Raw genomic sequence first — 24,035 nt, 5'->3', positions numbered from 1 at the left:
CGCACAAACCATGGGCCGTGCAGACCGTGGCACACCGCTCAGCGCACACCACTGGCCACGAGAAGACGCGGAGGGCCCTTAGATGCGTGTGGCTGAGTGAGAGAGCCCGTTCGAGAGCCACGCTGTGTGGCTGTGACCCGACCCTCCGGAGAAGACGGACTGTGCAAGTGGCGAAGACAGCGGGGTCCCCGGGGGGCTGGGCTGGGTGGGGGCAGGTGGAGCACGGGGGGCTCAGGGCAGGGGCCACTGCTCTGCACGACGCTGCGGTGCTGGACACGCGGCGCGTCACGCGCCTCCGAGCCCGCAGGACGGACGGCGCCCGGAGGGACCCTCGCGTCAGCGACGGACGCCGGGGGACGTCGGCGCATGAGTGCGGGCTCGGCGGCCTGCCGGACGCCCCGCCTGGCGGGGGTGCTGGCCGCGGGCGAGGGGGCAGGCTGGGGCGCGGGGGGCTCCGCGCCGGCTGCTCAGTCTTGCTGTGGACCTGAAAGTCCTCTAAAAAGTAAAATCTGTTTTAAAAATGCTCAGGCGCTCACCCAGACCCTGGGGCCCTGTTTTCCTCTAGGTGGTGGCCAGGGCCACCCCGGGCCCTGAAGAGTGGGACTGTACCTTGGTGTCGATGTCAACTTGACATTTTAACTCTGCTCTTTAAAGGAAAAAGCACCGGGATCGGAGCTCCTAGGTGGGACTCGCTTGCACAGGCAGCCGCCCGCCCCGCCCTGCCCGCAGCGTGGCTGCCACCCTGTGCCCTGCCCCGCCGGCCTGACCTGCTCTGCTCTCCAGCCCGCCGCCCTTGCTTCCCGGCCGCCCAGGCCGCTCGTGTCTGCCGAGGTGTCCGTGGACACCTGTGCCTAGTGCCCCCCTGCGCCCGCTCATCCTCACAGGCCAGTTGTCACCTCTTCTGAGTGGCCTTCACTGACCCCCCCCAAAGAGGCCCCCCCATTTCCCTCTCTCACCCCCCTGCTTCCTTTCTCCTCACAACACTCTTCAGTTACTCACACTGCCTGAATTCCCTGGCCTAGGACCTGGTGTCGGCTCCAGAAGGACGAGGCCGTTGGTCTTCCCGGTGCATAGCCTGCCGCCCCACGGCTGCTGCAGAAGCATTTGTCTGCTGAATGAAAACGTTTATCAGAAGGAACAGAAAAAAAGAACCCGTCTGGGAACTTTAAAGAAGTGGGGAGGAGTGAGAAGGAGAAAACCGGGAGGCTTTGGTAAAATGTAACGTGTGCGCTAGGCCGTTTTCGTGACCGTGGCACGCTGCCTTAGCAAACCTGTTTAAATACCTTTTGAATAACAACGTTTGTTTATACAAATATTTGTATAAATATTGGTGAAAGTGTACCCCAGTAGCCACAGAGACCCCGGTCTCACACACAGTTCTTCCATGACAGGGAAAGAGCCTGGAGAGTCCCGTAGTGCCAGACAGCCGGGCAGGGTCTAAACAGACCCCCCACTACACTGATGGGGGCCGTGAGAGAGCTCCCAACGGCCGAGGTTGGAACGCTTTCAGGAACAGAATAAAAATATGTGGTTTTGGGTTATAACTTAAAGTATAAAATAAATGTGCATGAGTACACACTGCTATAAATCAATAGTGGAATAAATAAGTGGGGAGAAGAGACCAATCTCTTCTGCATAATTCCAAATAATGTGTACAGATACTATGCCTCCAGGAGGGGGCATTGCCCCCCTAGTGTGGGCTACACGGCAGTGCCGTTCCCCCAAAGAGGACGAGATGCAAAGGCGGGAAGAAAGAGGAGCTTCGCAGCGGGGACACCAGCCAGGAGACCAAAGGCACACCAAGGACCGGCTGCAAAGCCCCGCCCAGCACACCGCAGAACTGTCAGGGTCACTCAAAACAAGCACCGGCCCGTCTGAGAGCCTCTGGAGGCCTCACAGCCGAACGTCACGTGCGTGAGAGGCTGGGGGGAAAAGGGACAATAGTTTAAAAACTAAGGGAACAAAAGTGTGGACTTTAGTTAATAGAAACATATCCACAATGATACGTCAAAATTGGCTTACGAGTTGCACCGAGCGCCCCAGGCAGCGTGAGATGTCCGCCTGGCAGACGGGCGTGGCAGGTCCGGGGACTCGGTTGCTTTCTTTGTACACAGGGAATGGTTCTAAAAAACAAAGTCTGCTGAAAAATTTCACGAAAGCGAGTTTCTTTTATTCATGCAAGAACATAAATCTAGCTATTCTTTTAAAAAGGTCGCAGTAAGACATACACTTATTTTTAAAAGTATTCCTTTCTCTAGGAAGTAATTGGTATTCGTTTCGGAAGACTTAGGAAAACACCGAAAAGCCCAGCGCAAAAGCACCTGTCGCCCCACATCTGGGAGGTGGCCGTGGAGATACCTCGGGCGCTTGTTCTGGTCACAGATGAGCCCATGTGCCTTCGCCTCACACCACAGAGCCTGTGCCTCCCCGCCGGCCACAGCCCGCCGCCGACCAGGAACCATTCGCCTGGCACCTGGTGAAACTGGGTTGCCATTTGTACACCCTGGGAAACTAGATACAGAACCTCAGTGTTTTTGGAGTTGTGACAAGTCAGCAAACCGACTTTTGTAGCAGAAGGCACAGCTGTGCAGGTGCGCTGGCCACCCCTCAGTACCTGGGGACACCCAGAAGTGCTGGCAGTGCCAAGGCCAGGTCTCCCCAGAAAGCCCAAGGCGCCAGGTGCTGCAAGCTGAACCCCTGTGGTTGGGAGTATGGGGGAACAGAGCAGAGGCTGAGGGCGCCACCCTCGTCTGTGGGCTGTTTGCGTGGTTGAGAAACACCGCAGGGTCGACTGCTGTGGTTCGCTGAGCTACGAACTTCGGCAGAAGCGGGGCACGTGCCTGCCTGAGGCACGAAACAGCCCGCTCCACGCGGAGGACGTCGGGCCAGCTCTGGGGCCGCGAGGCAGCTGCCGTTGGGCCCTGCAGGGCCGGCATGCAGGACCCCTCCCGAGGGAGGGCACGGACCACCTACCCGGCAGAGCCTGCCCCTGTGTGCCAGGGTGACGCGGCGGGCACCCCAGGGAGTGGGCGGGGGCCCCACGAAGGCTCCCCTCTCCCTCCGTTCCACCCACTCGCGGTGCCCAGACGCTCTGCCCAGGGCGAGGGAGCCGCACACCAACACGACTCCCTTGTTACACGGTTGTCTCAGCCGCCCCGGGGACAGACATCGGCAGGTCAGGTCAGACGGCCTGAGCTGAGGGCGGGTTCGGGAGTCAGGGACACTCCCCACCCAGATGGCGGGGCTGCTCGGCCCCGGAACACTGACCGGTGGCCACCAGGACCGTCCCGCAGGACGCCTGGCGGTGTGTGTGGGGGGCCGCCACATCTCCCACATGGGTTTCCACCGGGATCTAACCAGGAAACAGCCCGCCCGCAGCGCCGCGGGCGTGGACGCCTCCCAAAGCCGGCGTTAGGGATCACCCGGCAGGGTAGAGACTGTCCCAGAAGGAAGGCAACCGGGAGACGCGACATCCCAGTGGCTCCCGGCCCGACATCCCGGCCTGACATCTGACATCGTGAAGGCTCTCGCATGAGTGGGGGACAAGGTGGGGAGCCGAACACCGGCTGGTGTGATGCTGACCTTTCCCAGGTGCGACCATCGCGCGCACATCTGGAGGAGAATGGCCTGGTTCACGATGTAACTTCTGTGGACGTGCAGTTCTCCCTTTTTTTAATCTTTTTTTTTTTTTTTCTTTTTTAAGCGAAGCACCCTTGGTCGACCTCACAGATTGCAAGGACCTTGTCAGTTTACAATCCCTTGTTTATTCTTGGCTATTACTTTTTTACTTTTTTTTTTACGCCTACAGCACCTGGTCTTCCCGGGCGGTCTCCCATCCAAGTACTAACCAGGCCCCGCCCTGCTCAGCTTCCGCGATCAGCCGGGGTCGGGCGCGTTCAGGGCGACGTGGCCGCGGACTGCGGATTCTCTAGATTGAAGTGGGAGAAAACACACGCTCATACGCATGTACGCACGGGGGGTGCGCGGGGGTTGGATCTGGGTGATGGAATCCCGGTCACTTTGTCTTTATACTTCCCTGTATTAACAGGACCTGAGTGTGTACAACTGGTATACTCAGAAGTTTTTTTTTTTTTTCACTTTCAAAAACATTTGCTACGTTTTCAATATTTTAGCCTAAAAATGAGTTGAGCTTTTTCCTAGGTGTTTACATGTTGAGAAGGAACAGATAAAGAGCTCCATAATAATCCCCACGAATAATAACTAAAATTCGACACTCTCCAGGGTCAGGCTGGGGGCTGTGAGAAGAATGGGGAGCGCTTTGCCAGTGGGGCACAGAGTCTCCACACTCCACTTCCCTTCCCCACCACGTCCCAGGAATCAGAGATGGGCGTGGGCCTCGGGGACAGTGACCACAGGGTCCTGAAACCAAGCTCTGAACTAAGCCACCGCCGGGAAGGACCGCACGGCCCCGCCCCCGCCCGCCCCGGGCCCCGCCCCAGGCCCCGCCCCCTTCCCCGAGGCCCCTGCCCCCGCCTCTGCTCCGCTGGCCCTGCAGGCAGTTCCAGCCTCAGGGACCGACCGGCAGCGACCTGGTGGCTCTCTGCTCCCCTTCCCCCTCCTCCCCTGCCGGCGGCGGAGCCCACTGACCAACTGACCGACCGACAGCCGCGGGCGCTGGGCAGCCCAGGGGTTAATGGCCCGGCAGGGGCTTGGCGTGGGCCACAGGGGTCAGATGTCCCCTTCTCCAACAGGGACAGGCTGGCAGGCTGCTATTCTGGGGCTCTGAGCACGGCCACCTATTTATAGCGCTGGCCCCCAACACGCCAGCCGCGGAGCAGCTGCCTGCTGCAATGTCAGCGGCGTCACCGTCGCTGCCGGCGGCCGGCACCTCCACCGCAGCCCAAGGAGACCGAGGGGCCGCAGCCCGCCAGGAACCCCGGGGCCGCCAGGCGCAGGGTGAGGCCAGGGCCCGGCAGGTCAGATGGGCAGCACCGTGGAGCCCCCCGGGGGCGGGTACCTGCATCTGGGCGCCGTGACGTCCCCAGTGGGCACGGCCCGCGTGCTGCAGCTGGCCTTCGGCTGCACCACCTTCAGCCTGGTGGCCCACCGCGGCGGCTCCGCCGGCGTCCAGGGCACCTTCTGCATGGCCGCCTGGGGCTTCTGCTTCGCGCTCTCGGGGCTGGTGGTGGCCTGCGAGTTCACGCGGCTGCACGGCTGCCTGCGCCTCTCCTGGGGCAACTTCACGGCGGCCTTCGCCATGCTGGCCACGCTGCTGTCGGCCACGGCCGCCGTCATCTACCCGCTGTACTTCGCCCGGCTGCAGTGCCCGCCCGAGCCGGCGGGCTGTGCGGCCAGGGACTTCCGCCTGGCCGCCAGCGTCTTCGCCGGGCTCCTCTTCCTGGCCTATGCCGCGGAGGTGGCCCTGACCCGGGCCCGGCCCGGCCAGGTGGCCAGCTACATGGCCACGGTGTCCGGGCTCCTCAAGATCGTCCAGGCCTTCGTGGCCTGCATCATCTTCGGGGCGCTGGTGCACGACAGCCGCTACGGGCGCTACGCGGCCACCCAGTGGTGCGTGGCCGTCTACAGCCTGTGCTTCCTGGCCACGGTGGCCGTGGTGGCCCTGAGCGTGACAGGCCACGCGGCGGGCCTGGGCTGCCCCTTCGACCGCGTGGTGGTGGTGTACACCTTCCTGGCCGTGCTCCTGTACCTCAGCGCTGCGGTCATCTGGCCCGTCTTCTGCTTCGACCCCAAGTACGGCGAGCCCGGGCGGCCGCCTGACTGCCCTCGCGGCAGCTGCCCCTGGGACAGCCAGCTGGTGGTGGCCACCTTCACCTACGTCAACCTGCTCCTCTACGTCGCTGACCTCGCGTACTCCCAGAGGCTCCGCTTTGTGCCTGTCCCGTAGCCCAGCGGGAGGCCCGCCCTCCTCCGTCCAGGGGTGCCGGGCGCCGTGACACTGACCCAGGGGAAGCCAGACCCTCCGGCCGCGAGCGGGAGGAGACAAGCGGTAGGGCCACTCCTGGACTTCTGCAGCACCTGCCGCTCGGGGACGGGAGCAGGGCACGGAGGGACGGGGGCTTCCGCCGGGCAGCTCCCCGCTCCCCGGTCCGCCTCCCCCTCCGCCGCTGTCTGCCTCCGTCTCTCCAGCCATTCGCCTCTCTCCACCTCTGCGCCACGGTTCTGCCTCCGTCCTTTCCCTGGCCCTCCCTGGCCCCGTGGTGTCACTCAGTGAGAAGCCTTTGAAGCAGGTGCTGTTGCGTGACCCACTCTGCAGATGGGGACACTGAGGCCAGGGTTCAGGAGGCGGCCCTGTGTGCCCGCCAGGGTCCAGAGCCACATTCGGGCTGGGTGACCTAGGTAGAGTTGAACGAGGGACAGTTCCCAGCGGTGGGGGAGGAGCCGGACAGGAGCCCAGCAGAGGGTCAGAGTTGAGCCAGTGGAGAGGCGTGGGGCGGGGGCAGCTCCCTCTCTAGCTTTGACAGGATGGTTCCCTGAACCCTGGAGTGACAGCTGTCACAGCAGGGCTCTGCTGGGGATGGGGCCCACTCGAAGGACCATGGTGTGCTCACACAGGGCGGCCGCAGGGGCCAGAGCCAGCGCAGGAGGCCTGCAGGCCGGAAGGCGTTGGCGGCACTGCCCGGAGCACGGCATGCTGGGGGAAGCTGCGTTCCCTCCCAAGCGGCCCCCCGCCCTTCCCCACACAACAGCTTCTGCTGCGTCCGCTGCGGGCCCGGGGGAGGCTGGCCCGCAGCAGCCACCAGAGCAGGGAGCCTGGGCGCCAGGCCCACGACCTCCGCTGAAGTGTCCATTTGCCCAGTTGCTGACACCTAGGACCCGCTGACCACCAGGGCCATCGTCCTCCACGCCCCAGCCAGCGTCTCCCGCCCAGGAGCCCAGCCTGGGCCATCCCCGAGCACAGCAGCGCCTCAGCCCACCAACTGGCCGGGGCCTCGAGCAAGAAATAAATGCCAACGCTGATTTGCATTCTGGCTCTGGTGAGCAGTCTCTGCCAAGGCCGCGGTGGCCGCCTGCACCCCCTAACCTCCCTGCCCCCAGCACACTCTGAGAAGATCCTGGACCTGCCAGGCTAAGGGAGAAGGTGGCTGCAGGGGAGCCTGGGGTACGCTGGGGGTGAGGGACAGCTCCCGAGGAAGGGACAGGCAGCATCCTCTCCCTCAGTGGGGACAAGCATGTCATCCCCACTCCCAGCCATGCTCAGCACTCACCACCACCGGACACCCCCACTGGGGTTTCTGGGCCCAGCAAGGCAGTGGGCAGCGGGGTGCGACACCTCGGTGGGTGGTAGGGCCCAAGCAGCTCTCGGGCCACCTGCCCACTAACAGGGGTCCTTCTCCCCAGGGGGTGGGTGTGGCAGGCTCAAGGGCAGATCCCAGAAGGAGGCAGGAGCAGCTGTGTCCTCAGGAAGGCGCAGAGTCTTGGCAGGTGGGGCTTAGGGCGCACATTTCCAGGTGACAAAGGAGCATGTGGGCCATGCCCTTCCTACCTCACAGGAGGCCTGGAGACCAGCGGTCCCTCCCTTTCTAGCTAAACTGAAATGAGTTATGTCACCAACATCCCAATTTCCTCTCTGTCCAGTGGCCTTCTGTTCCCAGCACTCCACCCACCCCACACTTCCCCCTAAGGTCCGAGGGGGACACGGAGCAGGGGAGGGATCCAGGGCTCGTGGGGCGTCTGGCGGAGGTCCTGGGCGCTCTCCTGGAGTCATTCCCACTGACTCCCTGTCCCGGGCTCTCTTCTTGGACAAGGGATTCATTTGCTGTTATCACTTGAAAAATGGTACTTTTTAAAGGAGGGCGTTTCGTCCACTGACTCTGGACAGTAAGGGGGATGCAGTGCAGCCCCCGGGGGTCCCGAACGCCCCTGGGGGTGGGGTGGGGACTGCTGGCCAGGATGGATGGATGCGGAGGCCTGGAACACCGCCGTGCATGCGGTCACCACACGGTGCCCTGGCAGTGGTGGCGGTAGTGGTCAGTGTCAACGAAAAGTCACAGCCCTGCTTCTGCAACGCAAACAGCTGAGTAATTCTGAAATTATCTTTTAGAACAGCTTGTCGTTTAGTGTACAGAACTGATAAAGTGGCTCACGCCTTCCCCCGTGGGGGCAGCGGGTGGCCACAAGGATCATTTCTTGCCACATCCTTAACCCTGCTGCTGACTGTGGACCCCAGACTATCCTGAACCCACGCAGAGACTCAGCTTAGATGAGCCCTGGGCCTGTCCTCAGGAGCAAATGCTGGAGCCATGTTCTCCCCAACACTCAGGGCCCAGAGCTTGGACACTGCAGATGTCAGGGACACTGGGGCGCTCCGTGGGAGCTGGGGTGGGCACCGAAGGGTCATCTGTCTTTTTATTAGTTGACACCCCTCCATTGGTTGACACGGCAACAGGCTTATGGCCTGCATGTCATGCAGCATTCAAAGAGCACCTGGCCCAGTCGACACTTGGAACGGAGAAAGCCCAGGCGGAAGAAGCAGTGGCTCTCGGGGGACCCCCCCCCAGGCTTCCCAGGTGCCCCCTATGCTGAGATTCTGAGAAGCACTGGTTCTCCGGTTTCACAGCCTCCTAGCACAATTAAAACAAACAAACAAACAAAACACACAAAAAACAGCAACTTTTTGAATAACAAAATACAGTATCAAAATAGTGATGTATTGTAAATGTTTCCATTTGGCAACCGGCGCCGGCCGCCACCCGTGCCAGCGAGCAGGGAGGTCTCTAAACGCGGTGATCGTGTTCCGGACGGGTACGGACTCGGCCGGCGCCCGCCACGCGGTGGCGGACGCCAGCCCGACCTGTCCGGGTCGATGTGGACCACGGTCGGGCCCCGCGTGGGGAGCCCCTGCTCAGGGCTGCTCCTGGACGGGGAGCCACTCCAGCCGCCCCCGTCCCGGTGTCTTCAGTCCCTACGCGCGGTCCCGGCGGGGCACAGCAGCTGGGGTTCGGCGCAGGGGGCTCGGGGGCGCCCTCTGGGGGGCGGCGGGGAGACGGGGCTGGGCCGGCGGGGCCGTGGGCCGCGGCGAGAGGATGATGCAACCGCCCCTTCTCACGGCCCGCGCCCGCCGATTGGCCGGCGGCCGGGCGGCCTCGCCGCGGATGGCTGGGGCGCCGGAGGCGGGGCCGACCGGCGCGGGTGCCGCGTGGCCGGCGCGGCGCTGCGAGGCGGGGCGGCGTGCGCGGCGAGACCTGGAAACTGGGCGCGGGGCTGGGGTCCGGCTCGGGCAGGTGGGTAGTGCTGCGGGCCCGGCGAGACGCGTGTCTGCGTTCCCGGGCTCTGGGCAGGGGCTGCTAGGACGGGGGAGGGGGACTTGGGCCTGGAGGGGCCCTCTGGCGCCGATCGGTCGTGCCCCGCCGCTCCCCGACCCCTTCGGGGTGCGGGCGCGCTCCTCCCTTCCGCCTATGTCTGGGACCCTCGGGAGCAGGTCGGGGACGCCAATGTGGGCGGGAGGTCGGAGTAGTTACCGGTCCGGAGCTATTGGCAGCCATGGGCAAAGTTAGACCGGCTGTGATGGGGAGGGGGGCGGGGGGGCGGCGAGGGGCGCCAGCTGGCGGCGAAGTGGCCCGGCCGCCACCGCCCGCCTAACTTCTTGTGCTGGATCCTGCCCCGCCTCCTCCCGCCGCTGCTCCTGCCGCTCCAGTGCCGGCCGCGAGGGTCGTGGGCGCGCCTCCGACACCATGAGCGTGGGCTTCATTGGGGCCGGCCAGCTGGCCTTTGCCTTAGCCAAGGGCTTCACAGCGGCAGGTAGGCCCCGTGGGCGGAAGGGGGCCGAGGGCTGGGGGTGGGCCTTACCCGTCTGCCGTCCGGAGGATGGAGGTGTGGGTCTGGTCGGCGTGCCTGCGGGAAGTGGCGGCCCCAGGATATGTGGGCGCTTCCCCTGGGTGGTCGGACTTCTGCTCTCCTTCCTGGGCATGTGGGGTGGGGGCTAGGACTGGACTTGAGGGAGGAACTCTGTCCCCGGCAGGTGTCCTCGCCGCCCACAAGATAATGGCCAGCTCCCCAGACATGGACCTGGCCACAGTTTCATCCCTCAGGGTAGGTGCAGGATGGCAGGGTGGCTGTGCATGCAGGGTGTGTCTGGGGGTGCGTTTGCGACAGCCTGGACCCTGGAGGGCTAGGAGTCCGGTTTGCAGCAGTGGGCACGGTGAAACTGCCCCCCACCCTAGCGAGAGGAGGGGCTCGGGGCTGAAGTGTCTCACGGACTCTGTCCAACTCTTGGGATGGGACCTGGGCAACGGGCACGTGCGGCTGGTGGGGAGTGGGTGCTGGTCTGGAATGGGGTGCTGGGGGGCCAGACAGATGGAGCCACAATGTGGGGCCAGGCGAGACACTTCTGGGGCTGATAGAGCTTCGGTTTGCCATAATGGACAGAATTGGGGCTCTAGAAACAAGACCCAAGCCAGCTGCAGGCGCCCAGCCTGAGACCACCACTCACACCCGAAGAGCAGAGGGCAGGGGTCTGAGGGCTGCCCAAGGCGGGATGGGCCAAGGCTGTGGCAGAGATGCAGAGTCCCTAGTCTGGAGCTCCTACCCCAGCCATGCCCACGCCCCCAGCAGCCTCTGTCCTGTTCCTTGCTGAGGCTCCTGGCTCAGGGGAGGGATGTGGGGGTCCAGCCAGCGATGGGCACAGGCTGAGCCCGCCTCCGCAAACCCGCAGAAGATGGGGGTGAACCTGACCTCCCGCAACAAGGAGACAGTGCAGCACAGCGACGTGCTCTTCCTGGCCGTGAAGCCGCACATCATCCCCTTCATCCTGGACGAGATCGGTGCCGACATCGAGGACCGGCACATCGTGGTGTCCTGTGCGGCTGGAGTCACCATCAGCTCCATTGAGAAGGTGGGTGCTGCGGGTCCAGACCCAGGAGGGTTTGAAGAGGGGGTGGACGTGTGCGCTGCAGAGAGGGCAGGAGCGCTGGCGCCTTGTCCTTCCATCTGTGAAATGGGCGTGTTGGCCCGGCCCACAGTGAGAACTCAGGAAATGTTCTCGCCCAGCACCCAGCACGCCCTGCTGGGCAGGGGGCCGAGGTGGACACAGCCGATTTCTTCTCCAGAAGCTGACAGCGTTCCAGCCGGCCCCCAAAGTCATCCGCTGCATGACCAACACCCCGGTCGTGGTGCGGGAGGGCGCCACCGTGTACGCCACCGGCACCTACACCCAGGTGGAGGACGGCAGACTCCTGGAGCAGCTCATGAGCAGTGTGGGCTTCTGCACGGAGGTGGAGGAGGACCTGATCGATGCCGTCACGGGGCTCAGTGGCAGCGGCCCAGCCTACGTGAGCATGGGGCGGCGGGCAGGAGCTGGCAGTGGTGGGCAAGACCTCGAGGCCCATCTGCCCGTCCTTCACCCTTCTCCCTGCTCCTGCCGCTGCGGGCAGAGCTGCTGCGCCAGCCGTCACGCAGAGGAGAAAAGGCCTGGGACAGTGGCTTAGGCGGCTTCTCCTTGCAGGCGTTCACAGCCGTGGACGCTCTGGCTGATGGGGGCGTGAAGATGGGGCTCCCCAGACGCCTGGCAGTCCGCCTCGGGGCCCAGGCTCTGCTGGTCAGTATTTTTCATGACCCTCTGGTGGGAGCCACTCCTTGCTGGGCGAGAGGCTGGTGCACTGGGGTGGATGGGCGGAGTGTCAACGGGTGCCGTGGCAGCTGGGGCTGGGAGCGGTGCCCGGCAGGCGGGTGGGCGCCCCACAGCCGTCAGCCCCTCTCTGGCTGCAGGGAGCTGCCAAGATGCTACTGGACTCAGAACAGCACCCAGGACAGCTGAAGGACAACGTCTGCTCTCCTGGAGGGGCCACCATCCACGCCTTGCACGTGCTGGAGAGCGGGGGTTTCCGCTCCCTGCTCATCAACGCCGTGGAGGCCTCCTGCGTCCGCACACGGTGGGCCCGCGCTGCTGCCTGCTCCCCGGCCCCCCACCCCAGCACACCAGAGCCCGAGCCTCACTCACGGCTGCTCAGTCGTTCGCTCAGCTCATCGTTACCGAGCTCGGCCTGGCAGTGGGCAGGGTGTGGGGAGCCCCAAGGTTCCCTGGGGGACGGTTGGCAGTGCCCATCGTCCTGCCAGGGGGTTGCCCTCAGGCCCTCGCGCTGTCCCCCACGTAGTTGCATCACCTGTGGCCCCCAGACTGAGGTGATCATCCAAGCTGGGGAAGCAGGCCAGTGGGAACCAGGGGGAACCTCTGTGGGCGTGAGGGTAACACCTTCCCCCGGCCTGGCGGGGGAGGTGAAGCAAGCTGGACATACAGCACACAGCACAGCGCGCTGGCCCTGGAATGACTGTCCCTCGTTCCGGTCTAGAGGACGGAAGCGCCTCTTTCCCACCCTGTCTGCCCTCCAGTCCCCAAACCCCCAGGCTTCTCCCAGTGCCACTGCCTGACAGCGAGGCCCGCAGTGCTGCTCTCAGCCTGCAGGGGGAGCCAGACAAGGCACATGTCCTGTGTTCGGGGCAATGGGCTCAGAGTCTGGGGGCCGCCAGTAGTTTTGGTGCTCCTGAGCCTATGTGAACATGGTGAGGGAGAGCCAGACAGCAGTCTGGGGAGGGCGGCTGGCAGAGGAAACTGCAGGTGCCAGGGCCCTGGCGGGGGGCGGGGGTATGACAGCACAGCAGTGCCCTGGGCTGGCCCGTGCTGGGAGCTGTGGGCCTTGTTCCCGCATGGACATGTGGGCTCAGGAGGGAGGTGGAGCCCTGGACCCAACGCTCCTCACTGCCTCCCCAGGGAGCTTCAGTCCATGGCTGACCAGGAGCAGGTGTCACCAGCTGCCATCAAGAAGACTGTCCTGGACAAGGCGAAGCTGGACTCCCCGCCGGGGACCTTGCTGGCTCCTTCCAGCCACTCCAAGCCACTCCCCCGCAGCATGGCCCCGTCAGGCAAGAAGGACTGAGGTGCCCCGCCTGCCCGCCGGGCTGCCCTCTGTCTTCTCTCTCCTGAACTTGGAGTTCCTCCGCTGGGCGTCTCCAGCCCCAGACCATGCAGCGTGCCCCAGCAGTGCCCATGGCTCTGGTCAACTCGGGGGTCAGCCAGGGAGGGGGCACATCACTTCCCAGTGGGAATCCCCACAGTCCCCGCGTGCTTCCTGGCCCAGAGAGGGATGGCCCCTCTGACCTCAACCTCCCCCTTCCTCTACCCCCAAACCAAGTCAGGACCACCTTCCAGGAGCTCAGGGCGGGGGGCCACCTCTGAGCATCAGCTGACTTGGGGCTTGGCCCCTTCCCGAGCACAAAGGTCTCCCCCCATGAAGGCCCAGCCAAGAAAGGAGCCCTCTCCCACAGCTGCGACTTCCCCAGCCCCCTCTCATGGGGAGATACCTCCTCGGTATGGGAAGGACCAGAGGGTCTCGGGTGTCCTGAGCCCAATGGGAGGGACCGCAGTGCTTGGCTGGCTGCCGACCACTCCTCGTCCTCATCTGACGTTTGAGAGAAGGGCTCTTCAAACACTTGGACTTCCAGAGGCACCAGCATACTCAGGCCACCAGCTCTCATTTGTGACCAACCCACAGATGCTGTTACTTTTCTCCTTGACCTTTTCGGTTGAATAAACCATTCCAGTCCAGTGCCCTGACTTCCAACTTTGCCAGCATGTGTGGAGTGAGGCCCCCAGCTGTCCCAGGGTCCTTGTTGTCAGGTGTGATATTAGGGACCCACAGGCCCCAGAGCCTTTTCTTTCCAGGCAGCCAAGTTCCTCGTGGTTGGGTCTCCCAGTGAGGGGAAGGACACAGCCTCTCAAGCCCCAGTCATTGGAAATGTGACTGGAAGTTGGCACCATAGACTGTGCTTGGCTTGCCTTGGTGTGGGAGAGGCACCAGCCTCTGCACCCCACATGCCTCCCAGCCCAGTGGGGGCGCAAGTCTTTCCACTCACCCAGGCAGGGGCAGGACACGGGGGCAGGAAGTCCCTAGGGAGCTGTATGAGGATACTCCAGAGAAGCAGAATCAGGACACATGGGGATAGATATTAGGACATATATAAAGAAAGAGAAAGATTTGTAAGGAAATGGCTCATGCAACTACAAAGGCTAGCAAGTCTGATCTGCAGGGCGGGCTGGCAGGCTGGAGACCCAAGCGGCTGGTATTCCAACTCAGGGGCCACCAGGCAGGGAGAGCCAGTGTTGCAGGTGGTGTGTGAAGACAGAAAATTCTCTAAGTGCTGGGAGGGTTGGTCTTTTTGTTCTGTTTGGGCCTTCAACTGATCGGGTGAGGCCTGCCAGCTTTATGCAGGGCACTGTGTTAAAGTCTACGGAATGAAATGTGAATCTCATGCAAAAACACCCTCACCGAAACAGCCAGAATAACGTTTGACCAAATATTTGGGCATTCCACGTCCAAGTCAAGTATACACATAACACTAACTCACAAGAGGCTGATCAGGTCAGAGGAGCTGTTGAGGATCAGATCCTTTATGGGACCAAAAGTGCTCGCATTTGTTGTCTCAACAGAGAGAGCGTGGAGACAGTAAGCCCAGGCCCCCTCCCTGCCTTAGAGGTAGAGGCAGCACGCCCCGCCCCTGGGGAGCTGGGCAGGGCGGCTAGGATGAGCTGAGAGCATTGAGGCCAAGCAGTGTCCCTGGAATACGGGGGGGAGGGGGGGGGATCAGGATTGTCTCAGCCTAGGTTTTCGAGGAACTGCATTGCAGCATCTCATCTCCAGTTCGACCCTTCCCCTGGGCCCACTTAGAACCAAGGCCCAGTGCATGTGGGTAGGAGGAGGAGGCACTTTGGGGACAAGGAACAGCCCTCCATACCTCAGGAGAGAGGGAAAATACAGGAAAAACGGAAGAGAATGCACGGCCAAAAAAACGGGGGGCCTGACTGCATTCCCCTGTCTCGGCCAGGGTGGCTTCCAGAGGCCTTGACGCTCCCCACGCATCCACTACTCGCAGCCAGTGCTGGGCCTGGCGTGCCTGCGGGACCCTCCTAAGGCACGGGCCCCCGGCACTGACCCCCGCCCTGCGCAGGTAGAGGCGGACCCTTAGGATACGTGGCCTTGTCTGGAGCACAACGGTCAGGAAAGCAACTGAGCCGGCCACCGGGCCCCGCCTTGAAGGCCGGAAGGGGGGGCGTGGCCGCCGGGGAGCGCGCGCCGGGGACGGTCCCGCGAGACCCCGCCTGGGCAGGGCGCGGCGCGCGTTGCCGGGGCGACGGCGCCCAGCGCGCAGGCGTGGTGCGGGCGCGCCCCGCCCCCGCCGCTGCCGCCGCCGCGCCTTCCCCTTTAAGCCCCGGCGGGTCGCGTCGCCGCTTCATGAATGGAGCCCACGTGACCAAACATCATGTGACGTCTGTGGAGCGGCGGCGGTGGCGGCGGCGGCGGCGGCGGATACCGAGCCTGGTCCGGCCCGGCCTTCCCAGCGCGCTCGGCCCGGCCCGCGCAGGCGGCGAGTCCCCACCCCGGGCCCGGAGCCCTCGCGCCGCCCAGCCCCACGCGGCCTCGGAGCGCCAGCCGCCCCCCGCCCCGGCCTCGGCCCGCCCGGGCCCGCAGTGTGGTGGGTGAGTGCGACGGCGCGGGCCGGGCGCCCCTGGCTTCGGGTCGCCCCGCGCGCTTCTGGCGGCCCGAGCCTCGACGTCCCCACCGGGCAGGGCACCGCCGGCCCCTGCGCCGCGGGCAGAGGATGGGCCGCGGGGCCGGCGGAGGGCGGGCGAGGCGTGCGCGGGGCTCGCTCGGCGGCTGGGGCATCCTGGAGGGAGGGCGCCGGGTGGCGGGAGGAAAGGGCGGGGTCGAGCGGGGCGCCCAGGCCGCACCAAGGAGCCCGACGGCCGCGGCCGGAGCTGCTGACTCATCAGGTGTCCGCGTCGGCGACCCCCAGGCACTGGGGTTCTCGGCAGGCCGGGGGCGGGCCGGCACCGGGGGCGCCCGGGAGACCTTGCTCGCGCCGGCCCCGCTCCGTCACACGCGTGCCAGAGCCCCGCGGGAGACTTGCTGAGTCATCAGCATGAGGTCACTCGACGCTCATCACGGTGCCTGGGGGGATTTGAGCGAGGGGCCTGAGGCCTGAAGGGCCGGAAAACAAGGGGCGGAAGGGGACCGTGGGGACGTGGGGATGGGGCCAGGCCCAGGGGCTGGGGCGCCCTTTTAAGTTTGGGCTGAGGTGCGAGGTGGAAGTAGGATGTAGGGGAGGAAGTGGGGGGGCACGGTGCGGGAGAAGGCGAAGCCCCTGGCCTGTCCCTCCCCTCCCAGCCGTGCGCTTCTCAGGCAGCTGGTCCCCGACCCACGTCTGGGACAGTTCCCCAAACTGGGAAATAGTTCTCTGAGTGAGAGGAGGGGAGGAGCTTAGGGGGGCCGTGCTAGGGGGCGGGAAGCAGGCTTTCCTGTGACTGATCTGGTCCGCCAGCCTGGGCGCCCCTGGACGGGGAAGAGAGGGGTACACTAGCCAGAGAGGGAGGCAGTGGGAGAAGGGGGCTGGGGCCTCCTGGAGGGAGGGAAGGGCGGGAGGAAAGGGTGGGGTCAAGCGGGAGTCCAGGGCACCGCGGAAGAGGCCAGCGGAACACACCCTTTACTGGAGCCCTGAGTGGCAGTGGACAAGGCAGGGGCGAGCAGGCGCACCCCTCCGGGTATTGCACATGAGAGGAAGCAGCAGGATTTAGACACGGGGGACCGAGGTGTCTGGTGAGCAGGCCCTGCCTCTCTTCGCAGCCGGGCTTTGGGGACTGGGTCCAGGCTGCTGGGGGTGGTGGTGGCTTGGAGGGTGCCTAGCCTTCAAGGGGTAGCAGGTGGACTGGGGTGGAAGATTGCAGTTTCCAGCCACCCCAAAGTCAGCCCGCTGGAGATTGGGGGTCAGTGTTGTGCAGGTTGGTTGGCAGAGAACAAGCCCCCTAATGGGTGGCAGGCCAGGTGACGGACCGTTGGGGAAATGACAGCTTGAGGGCGATGTGGCCTCTGTCACCTCTCCTGAGTGTGTGGCTGATTCCTGACCTCCAGGAGTGGGGGGTGTGTGTGGCGTTTTGTCTAGAGCAGAGCTGACTTTGCCTAGGGACTCATAGCTAGGCTAGGCTGGCCTTGGGGTTTGTCCTCAAGGGTTTCCCCACCCCACCCCACCCGCTGCTCACATTCAGCGCTGGGCTCAGAGATGCCAGATGTTCGAACACTTCAGCTGACATTTGGGCTGGAATTTTAAGCCCTAGGGAAATGCGGGTTCCTGGAGAAGCCTTTCTTTAAGTCTTCTCAGTAACGGGTGCTTCAGTGGAAATTAAGTTTTAGACTTTTTTCAGAGTGGCTTTTATTGACTGAGGGCTTCTGGAAGAGTCGGTGTGAAGGGCAGGGTGGGAGCGAGGCCAGGCTGGGTTGGGGTGCCAGAGCGCCCTGCCTGGGAGGTTTGGCTACAGGTTTGCGGGCCAGAGGAAGGAGCAGGGGCTGGCTGTCTTGACCTCTGGAGTTTGGGCCCAGGGGAAGGGCTGCAGAAGCCTGGACCTCTTTCCCCTTCTTGACTGGCTTTCAACCTGAGTGGGCGGTCCAGGGCACCCTGCTGGATTCGGGCTATCTGGGCCCTCTCCACGAGGTGGGCTCAGCCTCAGGGGAAAGGAGGAAGAAGGATGACCCAGCCCCAGCTCCGGTCCAGCCTTCGGGATGGGGAGGAGGGCTGTGGGGACAGTGTCTTGATCCGGCCTCTGGGGTCCCCTTCACCTGGTACCCTGAGCCATCACTCCCATCCCACTCCACAGGGCTGTCTCTGTCCCATCTGCATGTGCCCCGGGTGGGCGGAGGCCAGGCCAGAAGGCTGGAAGCACTGGCTTTGGTGAGACCCGCCCCTCCCCCCGCACACCTTTGATTGGGAGGCGATTGGCTGCACTTGTGCTGAGTTCAGGCCTTCTGCGGAGGGTGAAATCTGTCGAGGAGGCACTTTTCTGTGTGATCTCTTCAGGAAGTCACCGCTGTGCTCAGCATTTGGGGGTGGGGGGAGCATGGCGGTGGGAAAAGCTGGTGCCAGGGCTTTTCCTTTGGGCTGACAGCAGTGGGACCCAGGGTGGTGTCCCGGCCTCCAGCTCTGCTCTGCCCGTCCTGTGCTCTGGAAGAACCGGCTGCTGGGGCCTCAGGCCTGCCAGAGCCCCTGGGTGGCCTGGCTGTGGGCAGACGCCTCTGGCCTCCTTGCCTGGTGCAGGCCGGGCAAGGTGCGTCCGTCTCCCGGCCGCACTTGAGCTCCTGGCGAGGGTAAGGGCCGACTGGGCTGGAGCGGGCTGCGGGACGCCTGCAGTCTGTCTTAGCCCTCTAGCCATTGCCCTCCCTGGATACCCTGGAGAGTAGGGGGCAGAATGTGTGGGGTGCAGCCTCGCTTCAGGGTGTGGTGGCAGCTCTCTGAGCCAGGAATCCCAGGACTAGGTGTGCAAAAATGTTCTTGGCAGGGCTTCAGGAAGCAGAAAGTGAGGTGGGGTGTGAGAAGCGTGACCGAGTTGGGCGGGAAGGGACCCTTTGTTTTTGTTGCCTTGTTGCCTGCCCTGTGGGCACTGACCGCAGCAGAGGGGGCCGAGCAGGCCCGGTGGCTCAGTGTGGGCACTCTTGTGAAATCGCCCGGACGGGGAGGGCAGGGGCACGAGGTGCTGCAAGCAAAGCCGCGGCGCGGTCGCTCCAGCGGCGGCAGTGGCGCCGAGGGCCGCGGCGCCCGGAGCGCAGGGCACTCACGCCAGAGCCAGCGCCGTTCTTCAGAGTGAGACGTCTCTGGGAGACTCAGGACCCCCCACGTCCTCGCCTCTTCCCGAGTCCCTGGGCAGGAGCAGGGCTTTGTCCTAGGCCACTCCAGGGGAGGCGGCTGTGCGGACAGGACTGTTGAGTACACACGCACGGGGTCACTGGCCCTGGCCCTCACCTGCTGTTGGCCAGGCTGGCCTTTCTGGCCCTGGCAGCGTTTTGTACCGGCTGCCAGTCCCCTGGGGCTGTGTTGGCTGGCGGCCTGGGCCGGTGAGGGAGCGAGCAATGTGCTGAGTCAGCATGACTCGCCAGGAACAGCGGCTCTGGGGCTCACACTGGGGTTATTTTTAAAGCTCGGTTGTTCTGCTAGGCCAGCCCCTCGCATCCCTCTCATCTCTCCCAGCCCCGTTTCTTGCCTCTGCCTCCCTAATAGCCCGTCCATCCCCCGACCCGCCTCAGGCCTCCTGGCCTCCCAGCTGGTTCCTTGGGGCAGGGCAGACAAGCAGCAGCCCCCGCTCAGAAGAGGCAAGGCCCAAGAGTGTCCCGGGGGCCTGCGATCGGGAATGGGCAGGGGCGGGGCGGGGCGGATCTCCAGAGTCCTGACCTCTGCTCCCTGTCCCGCAGAGTGCCTGCGTGCTGTGCCCCCGGGTTATGACGACCCCCAATAAAGGAAACAAGGCCTTGAAGGTGAGCACTCGAGATGGGCGGCAGGTCGGGGCCGGGGTGGCAGGGGATGGGCCGCCAGTCAGCCCGCGCCTCGCGCGCTGTGCCGCCCGCAGGTGAAGCGGGAGCCGGGCGAGAATGGCACCAGCCTGACCGACGAGGAGCTGGTGACCATGTCGGTGCGGGAGCTGAACCAGCACCTGCGCGGCCTGTCCAAGGAGGAGATCATGCAGCTGAAGCAGCGGCGGCGCACGCTCAAGAACCGCGGCTACGCCGCCAGCTGCCGCGTGAAGCGCGTGACGCAGAAGGAGGAGCTGGAGAAGCAGAAGGCGGAGCTGCAGCAGGAGGTGGAGAAGCTGGCGGCGGAGAACGCGGGCATGCGGCGGGAGCTGGACGCGCTGCGCGCCAAGTACGAGGCCCTGCAGAACTTCGCCCGGACCGTGGCCCGCAGCCCCGTGGCGCCAGCCCGGGGTCCCCTTGCTGCCGGCCTGGGGCCCCTCGTCCCGGGCAAGGTGGCCGCCACCAGCGTCATCACAATAGTAAAGTCCAAGACGGACGCCCGGTCGTAGGGGCGCGCGCTTGCCCAGGCGGGTCTGCGAGGGGCCGTTAGGCGCATGGCGAATTCGGCAGCCCTGTCCCCTTCCTCCTCTCCTCACCCCCCCTTTCCCACCTCCTCCCTTCCCTGCAAAGCACAACCTGCACCCCAGGGGCGCCGGGCTGAGCCCCTTGATCTCGTCGTTGTCATCGTGTGTTTTGTACGTTGGGATTGGTCAGTTCGGTGGTGACGTGGGGTCGCCCCAGCCCCCTTTATACCAAGGCCACGTGGGCTTGGAGTCCAGAGCTAGCCCTGTGGGAGCGGATGGAAAGATGGGGCGAGAGCTCGGGGCCCCTGTATCCAAGCGGGAGGGCTTCGAGGCAGGAGGGGCTGCGCTGGCAGGCGCTGGGTGGGTCACCTGCAGCTCGGCCAGCAGGCATACATGGGCACTGCTCTGAGAAGTAGGGTGTCCCTGAGGGCCCTGGCCAGGCGGGCAAACAGCCTGGGTGCTGGGGGATGGGGGTGTCATGGCCGTGGGCCCGGGGCCTCGCGCCCTCGCCCGATGCGTTGCACTGAACAAGACCAAATCACTGGTTGTGAGCGTACGTGGAGGGTGTGTCCAGTGTCCTGCGGTGGGTCCCGTGTCACTGTTTACATGACCTATTTGTGTGGTTACATAGCCCTTTATTTAAAAGAGAGAAGTTCCTTTTACGAAGTTATTAAATTATATGTTTAAAAGCTAAAGAAAAAAAAAAAGAGCTGCAGAGTATTTATAAAACTGTCTTTTTAAAAAAAAAGCAAGCAAGAACATTTGACCATATAAATGAAAAAGGGAAGAAAGTATAATAGAAACTGCTAGTTTAAAAAAGGAAAAAAAAACAAAAACAAAAATCCCTTTCTTGTAAACTTACAGACAAGTCTTTGTGGCTGTTGAAGTTTAGTTTTTATATACACAGAGTTATCAGATGTTATTTATAAAACTTAGTTTAAAAAAAGACAAAAAAAAAAAAAAAAAAAAACCAAGCCGAGCCGCGGCCGGAAGGCGCGTCCTGACGTCCTCTTCGCTATCTCTTTTGCAATTGTACCGAAAGTGACTTACTCCCCGCCCTTCCTGCTCCCGTCTCCGCCGGTGCCGTGGTGTCGTCCGTGCCTGGTGAGGTCTTGTGCAGCGTCAAGTGCTGGTGCTTCTGGTGACCTTTGACCTGTGGGTGTCACTTCTTGTGTCCGTTTTCCCGTGTTTGTTTTTGGACTTGGTTGTGTTTTGCTTCCGCTGGCTTGCCGGGCTCAGGCTGGGTGCCAGGCGGTACCTGCTGCTGCAGCGCTTGGGGGGGCGTGGTCCGTGCCCACCAGCCCGGGCTCTTCTGCCCCAGTGCCTGCCCCAGGCCTCCGGGTCAGACTCGGGGCTGGCTGCGCCCACCCCTCCTGACCCTTGGCTTCGCACACGTGTCTCAGGCTTGGGTCGATCTGGTGGCAGGGTGGGTGACACTGTGGCCATCCCGGGGCTCCCGCTGCTTCCATGCCTGCGCCTCTGGCCCTGGGTGGGGACTTTGCAGGGACCGAGGAGTCACTGTGGGTGCCCGGGGGACCACAGCCAAGCCGCCCCCAGTCGTCTTCCTTCTGAACGTGTCCGGTCAACATTCTCGGGCCCTGGCCGCAGCCCAGCTTTGTCCCTTCAGGCTTCCCTTGAGCCTCAGCATGGGAAGCCCAGGCCCACTTATCCTGCACCGTCTCTGTGCTGCGGAGCGGTGCTCCCCGGGCAGAGTCAGGTGGCTTCGGGGCCCACCTGGGGCGCCCCTCCGCCTGCCCAAAGGCCTAGGGGTCTCCATGGTGCCAGACAAGGGCTACAGTCTCTAGGGCCGGGTCCTGCCCCTCCTGTCCCCCAGAACTTGCTGGCAGCTCCCAGCTTGGGCTTTCTCTCGCCTCCCTTGGGATCTGTGTCTTCCAGGGGCTGCTGCTCGGCCCGTGGTGGTGCACCTCTCGGGGCTGCGCCCGCCTCTCAGCAGAGGCAGCCAGTCTCCCAGACTTGGCTTGGGCAGCTCCTCATCGCCGCATGACGGGGGCTGCCTGCGGTGCCCCCTCCCTGGCCCCCAGGGCTAGTGCCCTGTTTTAGCCACGTGGGCCTCGGCCTCTCCTTGGGGTTGCTGGTTGGCTTCATTGGGGACCCTGACCCCCCTCCCCCGCCCCGAACAGCACAGAAGTGCACAGTGCGGCCTGACAGTGCTTAACCTCATGGGCAGCAGGATTTTCATCCCATAGTTTGACCCATTGTGTCACTTGGGATGGTAGCAGGACACCCTGTCAACCTCTGCCATCTCAATGGACTTCTGTGGGCCCAGATGCTCAGAGGTTCCAAGTAGTACCCGGGTCAGCCTGCAGTGGAGAGAGACCATTGACTCCACATCACAGAGTGGCTTCCCTGCCCCCAGTCTGCCACTGTCTCAGGCTCCGGACTAGAGTTGGTGGTAGCCGTAGCCGCAGTGAGTTGCAGTCTCATGTGACAGTCCCTAAAGAGAGGTCACGCTCTGACCCGGCTGGGCGGTGGTGGTTGCGTCCGCACAGCCCTGCCAGGCTGTAGACCTGGAGCGTGGAGGAGGAGGTGGGTGAGGACGGCCACGGGAGGGTTTGAATGGAGCAGGGATTGTAGGTCCTTGGTTTGGTTTACAGAAGAAGCTTCTGGAGTTAGTGAGGCCATGGTTCCTGTCAGAGTTTTGGGGTTTAGAGCAACTGATCCTTGGGTCTGGGAGAGCATCCTGCAGGGCCACTCCCCGCCTTTCCCCTTCCTCTTGGCTCCTTGACAGTAGATTCTGTGTCCACATGCGGCTGGTTGGCATGCTTCTGAGTCTCGTTAACCTGGTTCCTGCTGTGAGGGTGTTGTGCTCTCGCCGTTCTGACGCAGCGAGTTGAAGGCTCGGCGAGAGCCGAGTCTCCCCAATTTGTCCGCTAAGTAAGCCACACCACCTGCCCCCGCCCAGCTCCTCCCTTATGCCAGCGTGGACACTCAGATTTCAGAGAACCTGTGGGGATGGGTCAGCTCCTTCCCGGAGTGTGGCCCCAGGCAGAACTCCCCACGGCCCCTGGCCGCTGCTCTGCGTGGCACTGCCCCGGCACAGGTGAGGACACGTGGCTGCTCCCTGGCAGCCGGGGGTACGCTGGTTTCTGACGGGAACTTTTCTCCTCTTAGTTCATGCTCAGGTCTGTGTGCGCAGCCCTGACCGTCAGCAGCAGCCTCGGTGGTCACTGCCTGGGCCCACAGCTCTCATCAGCTGCAGCCTGTTTTGCGACTGGTAGTCAAGCCCCACCCGCTCCCCGTTGCCTCCATCTCTGGGGTGGCCGGTTGGTCAAAGCTCCCGTCCACAGCTGGGAAGCCTGAGCCACAGCCTGTAGCACTGTTTCCGCTCTGGGATCTTGTAAGTTACTTTTTTAGGCTGTGGTTTGGTGAAAGGAACCAACACATTAACGATTTTTTTCCCCAGAAGCCACTGAATAATTTCTTTTTGGCGCGTTTTTGCCTCCCTGTTGGCTTTCTGGTTTTGGAGACGGGAAGAGAGTGGAGAACACACAAAGGCAGGGTATGCCCTCGAAACTGATGGCTTGTCCTGCTCCTGGCCTGTATGTCCTGGGTGTGTGCTCTACCTGTTGGGCCAAGCGCACACATCTCCACCCCACCCTGGAGCAGGAGCCTTGACACGTAGGTGTCCCCAGTGAACTATGAGGAGAGACCCTTCCAGCAACCTCGTGTCCCAGCCCCTCCCTCCTTCCCATCCCCTCAGTTTGCTAGTCCCGGAAGCCTTTAAACAAACGGGAGTGGGTACAGAAAGCCTTCTCCTGGCATCTTAGGGCAACAGGACAAGGGCTGCCCAGTGCATCCAGCTCTGCTGCCCTGGCGCAGAGAGGGTGGGTCCAAGCAGAGTCGGTCAGAGGCGGCCTGCCCCGCCTAGGGCTGAAGCCAGGGGAAGGTGGGGATATCCTGGGGTCTGCCCGAGTGGCGGGGGTTGTTGAAGGTCCAGGTGCGGGGTGGGGATCCTCGCTGGGGCGGCCGACCTTGGCACCCACCCTGCCCTGCGCAGTATTTATTGCTAAATTATTGTCCAGGAGGGGCGGCACTGGGCCGGGCCCCGGGTATTTATTGCTGTATATAGTGTATGTTTGTGATATATAAGGTTTTCTTTATTTTGTATATGATCAATAAACACCTTTTAAAGAGACTTGGCAGGTGCTTCCTTGGGGCGGAGCGGGCGGGGCCGGAAGGGCGGGGCGGG

General features: G+C 63.4%; 3 protein-coding genes and 1 pseudogene across 8 annotated transcripts; 3 read left to right on the top strand and 1 right to left on the bottom strand.

The window, feature by feature from the left end:
• Positions 1-3,799: 3,799 nt before the first annotated feature.
• LOC118604894 lies at positions 3,800-3,918 on the bottom strand (annotated as a pseudogene).
• Positions 3,919-4,521: 603 nt separating this feature from the next.
• Positions 4,522-7,042, top strand: MYADML2 (myeloid associated differentiation marker like 2). The gene has a single exon (XM_016163891.2). It carries the CDS (start codon positions 4,943-4,945, stop codon positions 5,864-5,866), a length of 924 nt encoding a protein of 307 aa, XP_016019377.1. The 5' UTR covers positions 4,522-4,942; the 3' UTR covers positions 5,867-7,042.
• Positions 7,043-9,105: 2,063 nt separating this feature from the next.
• PYCR1 (pyrroline-5-carboxylate reductase 1) lies at positions 9,106-13,528 on the top strand. Of its 2 annotated transcripts, XM_016163886.2 has the most exons (8): positions 9,106-9,203; positions 9,617-9,720; positions 9,941-10,011; positions 10,634-10,813; positions 11,028-11,249; positions 11,423-11,515; positions 11,686-11,849; positions 12,686-13,528. In XM_016163886.2, the coding sequence occupies exons 2-8, from the start codon at positions 9,654-9,656 to the stop codon at positions 12,849-12,851; spliced, it is 963 nt and encodes a 320-aa protein (XP_016019372.1). In that variant the 5' UTR covers positions 9,106-9,203; positions 9,617-9,653; the 3' UTR covers positions 12,852-13,528. The 2 variants fall into 2 exon arrangements, with proteins under 2 accessions (XP_016019372.1, XP_036078615.1); XM_036222722.1 differs by lacking the exon at positions 9,617-9,720 and having other exon boundaries at positions 9,130-9,203.
• A 1,686-nt stretch (positions 13,529-15,214) lies between these two features.
• On the top strand, positions 15,215-23,981 carry MAFG (MAF bZIP transcription factor G). Of its 5 annotated transcripts, none has more exons than XM_016163836.2 (3): positions 15,215-15,444; positions 19,203-19,265; positions 19,358-23,981. In XM_016163836.2, the coding sequence occupies exons 2-3, from the start codon at positions 19,230-19,232 to the stop codon at positions 19,808-19,810; spliced, it is 489 nt and encodes a 162-aa protein (XP_016019322.1). In that variant the 5' UTR covers positions 15,215-15,444; positions 19,203-19,229; the 3' UTR covers positions 19,811-23,981. The 5 variants fall into 5 exon arrangements, with proteins under 5 accessions (XP_016019322.1, XP_016019319.1, XP_016019323.1 ...); XM_016163833.2 differs by having other exon boundaries at positions 15,217-15,448; XM_016163837.2 differs by lacking the exon at positions 15,215-15,444 and adding an exon at positions 15,631-15,896.
• Positions 23,982-24,035: the final 54 nt, after the last annotated feature.

This window comes from Rousettus aegyptiacus, unplaced genomic scaffold, assembly GCF_014176215.1.
Source record: "Rousettus aegyptiacus isolate mRouAeg1 unplaced genomic scaffold, mRouAeg1.p scaffold_m13_p_6, whole genome shotgun sequence".
Classification (NCBI taxonomy): domain Eukaryota; kingdom Metazoa; phylum Chordata; class Mammalia; order Chiroptera; family Pteropodidae; genus Rousettus; species Rousettus aegyptiacus.
This window is presented reverse-complemented; position numbering and strand designations above follow the sequence as displayed.

Bases quoted from the DNA above. Each gene is read 5' to 3' on its own strand.
- MYADML2 (XM_016163891.2), top strand. From the start codon at position 4,943: ATGGGCAGCACCGTGGAGCCCCCCGGGGGCGGGTACCTGCATCTGGGC.
- PYCR1 (XM_016163886.2), top strand. From the start codon at position 9,654: ATGAGCGTGGGCTTCATTGGGGCCGGCCAGCTGGCCTTTGCCTTAGCC. The intron at 9,721-9,940 runs GTAGGCCCCGTG...TGTCCCCGGCAG, and splicing joins CAAGGGCTTCACAGCGGCAG to GTGTCCTCGCCGCCCACAAG. The intron at 11,250-11,422 runs GTGAGCATGGGG...TTCTCCTTGCAG, and splicing joins GTGGCAGCGGCCCAGCCTAC to GCGTTCACAGCCGTGGACGC.
- MAFG (XM_016163836.2), top strand. From the start codon at position 19,230: ATGACGACCCCCAATAAAGGAAACAAGGCCTTGAAG. The intron at 19,266-19,357 runs GTGAGCACTCGA...TGCCGCCCGCAG, and splicing joins AAGGAAACAAGGCCTTGAAG to GTGAAGCGGGAGCCGGGCGA.